This window comes from Bombus terrestris, chromosome 16 (assembly GCF_910591885.1).
Source record: "Bombus terrestris chromosome 16, iyBomTerr1.2, whole genome shotgun sequence".
Lineage (NCBI taxonomy): Eukaryota > Metazoa > Arthropoda > Insecta > Hymenoptera > Apidae > Bombus > Bombus terrestris.
This window is the reverse complement of record NC_063284.1, coordinates 8,827,882-8,836,649: the sequence shown is the minus strand read 5'-3', so window position 1 is coordinate 8,836,649 and position 8,768 is coordinate 8,827,882. Positions and strand designations below refer to the sequence as shown.

The 8,768-nt window shown below is 33.5% G+C and overlaps 2 protein-coding genes across 7 annotated transcripts; both read right to left on the bottom strand.

Moving 5' to 3' along the window:
• Positions 1 to 5,118: 5,118 nt before the first annotated feature.
• LOC105667038 (pre-rRNA-processing protein TSR1 homolog) lies at positions 5,119 to 5,729 on the bottom strand. The gene is made up of 2 exons (XM_012320088.3): positions 5,518 to 5,729; positions 5,119 to 5,435 (listed from the first exon to the last, which is right to left on the bottom strand). The coding sequence occupies exons 1-2, from the start codon at positions 5,627 to 5,629 to the stop codon at positions 5,134 to 5,136; spliced, it is 414 nt and encodes a 137-aa protein (XP_012175478.2). The 5' UTR covers positions 5,630 to 5,729; the 3' UTR covers positions 5,119 to 5,133.
• Positions 5,730 to 7,500: 1,771 nt separating this feature from the next.
• Positions 7,501 to 8,755, bottom strand: LOC125386505. Of its 6 annotated transcripts, none has more exons than XR_007226720.1 (5): positions 8,514 to 8,753; positions 8,310 to 8,408; positions 7,921 to 8,182; positions 7,777 to 7,851; positions 7,501 to 7,709 (listed from the first exon to the last, which is right to left on the bottom strand). XR_007226720.1 is itself a non-coding variant. In XM_048413105.1 (5 exons), exons 1-5 carry the CDS (start codon positions 8,536 to 8,538, stop codon positions 7,662 to 7,664), a joined length of 513 nt encoding a protein of 170 aa, XP_048269062.1. In that variant the 5' UTR covers positions 8,539 to 8,755; the 3' UTR covers positions 7,501 to 7,661. The 6 variants fall into 6 exon arrangements, 4 of the variants coding, with proteins under 4 accessions (XP_048269062.1, XP_048269061.1, XP_048269063.1 ...); XR_007226721.1 differs by having other exon boundaries at positions 7,933 to 8,182; positions 8,514 to 8,752; XM_048413105.1 differs by having other exon boundaries at positions 7,917 to 8,182; positions 8,514 to 8,755.
• Between the last annotated feature and the right edge of the window lie 13 nt (positions 8,756 to 8,768).

The window sequence follows — 8,768 nt, the reverse complement described above, 5'->3', positions numbered from 1 at the left end:
GTAGGAAAAAATAGGGATTGTTTGGGAGAATTGGGAGATTGGAACGTGATGATGTTGATGAAGATGTGGATAAAGAGGAAAACGTATTAGGCGATACGGAAGAGGTTGCTAAAAGTATATGAATGGAGTATGCGGAGAACGAAGAGGGAATTCCATGTCAGGTGGGCGTGAATCTGAGAGAGAATGTGGCGTGGGAGGATTTCTCTAATGTTGAGAATGGTCAAAAGAAAATTTGAGGGAGTGGGACTGGAGTTAAATACACAAAAAATAAAAATTATGGTGTGTAAGAAAGGAAGAACAATTGCAATGAACAGGTGAAGAATTTCAACTACCTGGAGCAGCAGGTGCAACCTACGATAAGCAGAGTTGAGAAACAAGTGGATCATCTGGCGAAAAGAGTGGTAACAAACTCGTACACGCATACAGGCTTAGGACGTTGGTACATATATCGAACTTCTGCATAGAATATGTTGTAAATATTGTAAGTTATTATTAAGTTATTTTATTTTATTTTACTTTTAAGTTAGTATAAGGGATGGGTTACGTATTTGTAAAGTTAAGAGAGAGTGGGTTATACAGAAGCGGAGTCGAACGAAGAAATAGAAATTGGGAACCATGTAATCCCATGGAAACAATTTAAAAAAAACTACTACTGTTACTAATAAAAATTCATAAAAACTGATAAAAGTATATCTATTTAAAAATAACAATTAATATTGCTGTTACGGCGTCGGTTGACGACATCAGGAGTATAATATATAGGAAGACGCATCGTAGGCTCTATTGCGAGATGTAATTTTGTGAATTTGAAATTTTACTGTTCTCTTAACTGCCGCGAAAACGTTAGATTCCCTTACGCCTTTATGACGAACACACGAGTTCAAGTTCGAGTGCATCGATTATAGAAAATTAGCGCCCTTGCGCTATTAAACTATAACGCGTATCGAAAACCTATCTTCACGCCATGCATTGAATAGCCACCAAGAATATAGTATATTATATATCGGAGATGAAAGACCGGAACCTTCCCTTTGGAACTTTGGGAAGACCCCTTAGTACTGTAATCTAGATTCCACTATAGCCGTATTAAGAAATCGTTGTCATTCGATCTGACTGTATTTATTTGAGATTTATGATAGTGAGCTCGGGCTCGAGGCGACAACCAGTCGCCGAACGCAGGCGCGGTCAAGGGATGAATGTTTTGTCTAACAAAGGCATGAAGTAACTCTATAGCTCTCCTTAAAAGAAATACTTGGGTCGGTGCACGACGGTAATCATTTCAACTATTTCTGTCCTTCGGGTAAGATGATTACCAGATGTCAACGCATCTTCACAGTATATGTTTAGCTGGCCGAGGATCCGTTATAAATCTTAAGTTTCAGTTATATAAAGTCCTTCAAACAGACAAATAGTCTTTGTCCCAACTACGGGAAGATAAGAGAAATCTATCCTTCCACGAACGACGCTTCCCGCTAGGAACTTCCCCTCAAGGGCGGTTAGCATCTTTTTCTAACCATCGATATGGAGATTGACCAATTAGTAGCAACGTCAATTTCCCTCACCTTCCGAACGAAGGCTTTCCTTGACGAATCCGAGGATCTCGTGTCTTTAGACACACCCCATATAGTTTTCCTCAACAGCGTCATCGTGATGGAGACTCATTCTCCTGTACGATCTCAACAACGATTCAAGTAACTCTCGGATACGTAGTAATTGCTTTGTGCATTAACCTCGAGTACATTTTAGACACTCACGAAGGGTAAAGTTCGGCATCCCGTTGACCGCGGATTCGTTATTGGGCCTAGGATCATTGTCATTAGCTTCTTGAGTATCTAATTATCTCGATTACTTGTCAAATTCTATCATAATCATATTCGCACTAGTAAACATCTCCTCTATTGCATAATGATAATGTCTAATACCAATAGGGATTCGTTTCACACCCTTAACCCTAACTCTAATCTTAACATCACCCCGACATATATATAGTTGTAATGTGCTACAGTCAATAGTTTATATTCGCGTGTTGTATTCTTTGTGCCTTGTACAACAGACTATACTACATGAATTTGCAACGGTACTGGCCTTCCTTTCTTGCTCCGCCCGCAACAATTGTTACATATTCGTGTATTAAAAATATATTTTTAGTTAATAAAAATTTATCAAAGTTGTAATAAAATAAAATGAATGAAAACGTATCAGTTTTTAATAACAATTAATTGTTATTAAATATTCTCATTTTACAAATAAATTTTTATTTGTAGGGATACTTTAGTTAATTTTAGGAGTATAAGAATACATATTTTATGTTCTGCACATATGCACATATACGTACGTTAGAAATTATATTCTTCAGAAAAATACAAAAAAAAATTAATTTTTATCACAAATTTACTTGAGAATATCCCTTAACAAAAAGTTATAACAATTTCGCTTTTATGATAAAATTCGGTTGCAAAAAATTGCAACCTATCTACAATATTTTGATGTTCTATAATGAGTAATTAACGCAATTAGTTTCACCAAAAATTTCATAATTTTGTTTTCGCAACCTTATATCTAATCGCAGAATCATCTGAGAAAAAAGATGTGTATCTTGAACAGAGCGAAAAAGAGCTGTTTGCCGGTTTTAGAAGCGGAACGTGGACAGATGTGATTCCATAATTTTAGAACATAAACATTTATTGCACCAAATCACGATTACAATAAGCATGTACGAATAAAATAATAAACTATATACAATATGATAGAGCACGGTAGAATGTATATAATATTTAATTTCTCATAAATACTATTTACACAATCTTGACGCAACCAGTCTTTACTTCAGAGCAGAACTCTTCACGTTAGGGCGGTTCGCTATAATCTAACGATCAAACAATCTAACACTCTAGCGCTTGCCAACCAAAAAGATTGCCTTCAGTCGCACAGCCTGGTGTAAGATCCGCAAGCAATCGTCATAACAATATCTGTAGATTTCTAAGATTTAAAGTTGTGAAATTTGATTTTGGCCACAAATTGCCGCTTTTCGGAGCATTGTGCAACATTTGGTATGATTTATAACACAACTATTTTTGAGAAAGTTGTTTATTATCCATTGCTGTAATTAGAGACTCAGGCATGTATTTTTTCTTTAAAAGTTTTCTTGCCAGCTTCAATAACTTGCGACAATCATAAATTTCGAGTGTTGAAAAAGGGAGCTTATCGGAGGTTTAGCGACATCTCACATCAAGTATCTCAAGCTAGAAAGAAATCCCACTATCTTTAGTATACTATTCTTTATCAAATGAAGAAATTGTAAGTAGCAAAACCGGAATCAGTTTTTGAGGTGGATGTAACACACCAAAATTTACTTCGGGTATTATTAGAAGAAGAAGATGATGACGAAATTCTTTTAGCACTTTTCATAGAGGCATAGAGGGATTTATGATATATATTAATAAGCAACCATTTGGCTGAATAATGAAAAAACATATAAAGAGTTCTTGAGATTATGTGATTCGCGCTCAAAATCAAATTTCACGAATTGAATTTAAAAACATTTTGTTCTTATGAATTCGCAACCTCCCAAAGCTTCGAGAAAATCCACACATATTTCTTCTTTCAGATGATCCTGTGATTACATTAGGGTTATGAAAACAGAATCGTGATATTTTAAGTGAAACTAATTGTTTTAACTCGTAATTATTGTTAAAATAAGAATATGAGGTGTACCGTGTTGTTCGTTGTTAATTGTTGCTGCCGGCTGTAGATGTTGCTGCTGGGGTAATGTTATTTTTCTTCTATTTTTGATGCGTGGAAGAAAAATCGGACTCCGGTCGCCGGGATCGAATCCGGGTCCCGAACGTTCGTAACCTAAGGCGCTAATCACTGCGCTGCCGTCGTGCGACACTAGTTAGTGTCGAGTGGTGGCATTTGGCTTGTTGAGTCCCGCCACAAATATTTAATGACAATCAATTGTTATTAAAAAATGTATAGGTTTTACTAATTGCTATTAATTTTTACTAACTAAAAATATATTTTTAACATAAGAATATTTAATAGCAAATAATTTTTAATAATTTTTATTGGGTAAAAATTAACTCTTAAAATAAAAGTATTTAATAAAAATTAATAGTTACTAATTCGGCTGCTATGTTCGAATCGCAAAACTGCTATACCAGTCAGAAGCGTGTGTCACAGGATAAATTTGCCTCACTATGTGATAAGATAGGTAAACCCAACCGCCTTATCATGAGTCATCGCCAGGGTAACGTCCAGTCACCCTAGACATGATACCATCCATACAACCGAAGTCCATAGTAACATCCAACAATATGATACATCCGCATGACCAAAGTCTTCCTCCCACTCCAACAAAAAGGCATATAAATACTCCTCCCGAAATCACCCAAGCGAGTCTGCAATATTCTATTCTGTTCTAACATTCTGTACTCTGTCAGTTCCTAATAAATTTGGTAATAACGATAATCGAAATACAAACCTCTCACCTTTCGTGCGGAACGACGTAGCCATGCATTATTACATTTTTTTTTTTTTTTATATATTATTATTGTAACTTAAATTTAAGCCGCTGTTGCGCTGTGCTTATGTACGATATTTTAATTTATGTCCTGAAAGCCTGGACGCAAAAACAAGACAGCTAGCCTATTAGGGAGGGGATGGGAGAGGATGGACTGGGAGGGGTGGGGAGGGGAGGGGTGTTTTGTGGAATTAGTATAATATTTATTTACATATTTACATTATTTACATATTTATACTTTTATTCGGTGAGCGTTGCCGTTCTGTGGCTCTTTATCTTGTTGTTTTTGTTATGGGTTCCGTATCCACCAATATTCTTTGTGTTCTTTCTGTGTTTGTCTTTTGTATCATTTGGGGCAGGGCTATGTTGTATCTCCACCTAGTGTCTGCAGTACGACCATCTAGGTTTTCCTCGTATTGTATAGATTTCATTCCTATTTTTCTTTGTATATGATAAATTATAAGGATGTTATTTTGGTCTTGGAGATAGTTTCTTTCGTCTAGGTATAGAAAGGTTTCGGGGGGATGTAGCCTGTTAACAGAGTGTTTTTGAAATATGCGTCGTTTGGGAATATGCAGCCGAATAATTCATATTTTTATTAATATCATTTATCATTTATCATTTATCATAGTAGCATTATACCTTAAATGTATTGTACCACGTGGACTACTAATTATAGTCGCAGACTCGTCAGCTTTTGTTATTACTGATAATATATTATCAGCATCTACATCTTTTTGTAATGCAATAATACATAGAAGAATAGGTGCAGAATGGGATCCACCAAAATTCCTTTTTTGCTGCAACACCTCCTCTCTCTTGTTTTTTCTAATTTGTGAAGATTGTAGCCTTCGGGCACGCTTCCCAAGATTTTTAGTGGCACGTTTCAATAAAACTTTTACTCCAACTTTTCCTATATTGGTTGCAAATTAGGAAATATAGAAAGCAGCAAAATATGGAAAAGCCATAATAATATAAATTGCAAAGAATTTTACCTTTAACCTCGCTACTTATTGATCCTTTACTACGATGTCTACCCGTTTTATGTGGTTTATTAACTTGCTTAAATGCACCAGGTCGATGTACTTCTTGTTTTGTTGTTCCCATTTTATTTGAAACTATATATTCTTGTAAACGAAATATCTTTATAATAAATCTAACTGTTTGCTACGCGTATGTCTCGACCGTCTCAGTTCAAAACCGGATATAAAGATGTGCCGAAACTTGGCAACAATATATTTCGGCGAAGCGAAATGCCTAATGAACCATCAATATCCCAACGGTCCTTTCGCCGAATGTTCGAAAAGGCGTGCGTAGCAACGGTCACGGACGGATAGTGGAGATAAGAGCTGCTTCTATGTGTTGCTTTACATCCTCTCATGCTCCAAGTTGCAATTCCTTCCATATTCTATAGATGGCGCCAGTCTCTTCATTTTAGAAATATAATAACAATTATTTTTAAATGTTTCATAGAAACTATTTTTGTTCTTGTGTTATTATGTATTAATACTTTAACTGACAATACAACCGATACTGTTACTCAGAAACAGTAAATTAAAAATATGTAAATTAACTCAAAACTTTGTTATGTTAACCGATTTTCAACATGTATATAACTAACATAAATCTACAAAATGTACTTTTTAAATTTTCATTACAGGCTCAGATAGAGTTGCAAAAAGTAACTCTTACTATTTTCTTCGCGATTCCGACCAACTGCAATTTTCCTAATATCTTTTTACACATTGTCTAGTAAACTGATCCTTCTAACTTGTCCAAAAAAATCAAATCGTTGGTCTAATTTTTAAAAAGTTACTCTGTTTTAAAGAGTATATATTTATTCGTGGTCGTATATATTTTTATTATCATGGTGTCAGCGCTGAAGTTACGATCAATCCAAAAACTTATAATATTATGCATTCACATGATCTTGAATACCAAAAATTCATAAATGTTTAGGGAGGCCGATGAAGGAAAATTTACTTCACAAGTGTTCGAAACTATGAACATATACTTCAATACGTTTCCGTGAGCGATTAACGTATGATTCTTGGCCGCCTGTATGACGTGACGATTAATATTACCACACGCAGTTTTATTTAATGCATTGTCTCATACTTTATAGTATTATACTAATATCATGATAAATTATTTCTTTAATCATGCTCCACAGAAAGAAGCCTAGAAGTTTAAGATCAGACGAACGCGCAGGCTATATCGAATGGCTGTACAAAGGCCGATACAACGCAATGTTGAGGAAACTTTTCTCCTATTGACAATTGGCACCATTTTTAATACTTGTTGAAATAAATTTTCCCTCATTGATCTTTCTATCGTAGCTTTTTCGTTATTCACAGTTATTATCAAACACTATAGGTGATCGATTGGTCTTAACTTCAGCTGTAACGCCATAATGATAAGAAGATATAGCTCCATTTAAAAAAATATCGATAATCTTGAAACCTATAAAAAATATGATTACTATCATATTTGCCCTTTTAAATCAGATAATTTCTTTTCTCTAATATATTTTTGTATTATCAATAGTGAGTGAGATATTGAAAGTGTTTAAGTTAGTTGGGCATATAGTTGGATGTATATGTTATTTACTACTAAAGAAGTACTTATTCATAAGAATGTATTAATTAAACATTTCACCTAACGGTATATGTAAGAATTACATTCCTTTATTACATATGCAGTGATATGCAATGTACAATATACAAAAGTTTACTTTTACATAAATTTTTTAAGAATTATTCTTGAATTGCCATTATAAGAAGTATATCAGCCATATCCCAAATATCATGAATCTTCATATCTATTAATTGCGATAATTTTGAAGCTATAACTCTTACTGAATTACAATCTATACACAAAAAGAATGCCCCACAAAGAACAATAGAAGCTCCCAAAGATAATATATTTGACATTAATATCATAAGACCCCTCTTTTCTTGTTGAATTTTTGCTCTGTGTTCGTGCAACAAACATTGCAAATGATAATATATTTCCTTCCTCTATAACCATATATATCTGCTTCATTAATCATGCTAATGTCATTTATAACATATCACTAATGTCTTACAAATATCTATTAATAAAATTCAAACCCGCAGATAAATTAGATCCAATAAATTTATAGTAAGTTCTTGCATATTTGGAGTATCCTTGAGTCCAGTTGCAGCTAAAAGAATTTCTACGCAATTTAACGGAGTGTAAAATGGCATTCTGAATCCAACAGTCTTAAATACCTTATATTCTGATAGAAAAATTACATCGGGTGTGTATTCAGATTTTTTGTCTATACATCGTAAGATACCAAGTATCTGTAGCATATAGAACATTAAGATACTATTATTGATAAATTCAAAATAAAATCATGTATATGTACTTGCGATATTCTTAACTTGTTGAAATGTGAATCCATTTTATTTGCTAATTGCAAACAAGACATGAGGTATAATTTTGATTGACTTGTCACTTTTTTACAAACTTGAGACCAAGAACTTTCTGTTTGATCAGCATTTCTATACACTTCCCAAAAATAGCTACACATAAATTTATCATATAAGTGAATAGCAATGTATCTAGTATCTGGCCCCAAATGGAGATATTCTGTTATTTTAAATATTGCATTGATGATTGAAATTGGTATAGCTGAAAGCAGTATTTAATGTGAATGAAAATTTTGCTGTTATTATATTCTATCAAAATAGGAACAAAGATATAAATAAAAATGAAATTAATATTAACAAAGGTATACAGTTTCAAATGCAATAATTACCTACAAATGGCATGTAAAATTCGTCTTCAGCTTTGATCAAACTTTCTTGTGCTTTAATGATTAATTGAAGTTCTTCTAGCCAATCATCAAGTAAAGGTTCTATATTAAATAGATAGTTGTTTCAAGAAGAAAGTTCATTATTTTTGTGTATTAAACATCTACATTTGTCTGTCAACACTCTTATTTATATGAAATGCTAATTACCAATATAAGAAATATCCAAGTCCATATTTTCTTTGAAAGATTCTTGCTTAACGCTATTATTATCAAATATTGTTTAATTACATCACACACAACAATGTTACCTTTCAAATAGTATACAAGATACTATTTAAAAGAAGCTAATTGGCTGGAGAATAAGTCACGTGATACATTTCGCGATATATCGAAATCATACATTCAAATTAAAATTAGAATTCATTTTACATAATATTAAAACAAGACGCGTATAAGGTAGGC

Excerpts from the sequence above, each read along its gene's own strand:
- LOC105667038 (XM_012320088.3), bottom strand. The coding sequence starts at position 5,629 with ATGGGAACAACAAAACAAGAAGTACATCGACCTGGTGCATTTAAGCAA. Across the intron at positions 5,436-5,517 it reads AATAAGTAGCGAGGTTAAAG|GAAAAGTTGGAGTAAAAGTT; the intron begins GTAAAATTCTTT and ends CAACCAATATAG.
- LOC125386505 (XM_048413104.1), bottom strand. The coding sequence starts at position 8,538 with ATGGACTTGGATATTTCTTATATTG. Across the intron at positions 8,183-8,309 it reads ATTTTACATGCCATTTGTAG|CTATACCAATTTCAATCATC; the intron begins GTAATTATTGCA and ends TACTGCTTTCAG. Across the intron at positions 7,852-7,916 it reads ACAAGTTAAGAATATCGCAA|ATACTTGGTATCTTACGATG; the intron begins GTACATATACAT and ends TATATGCTACAG.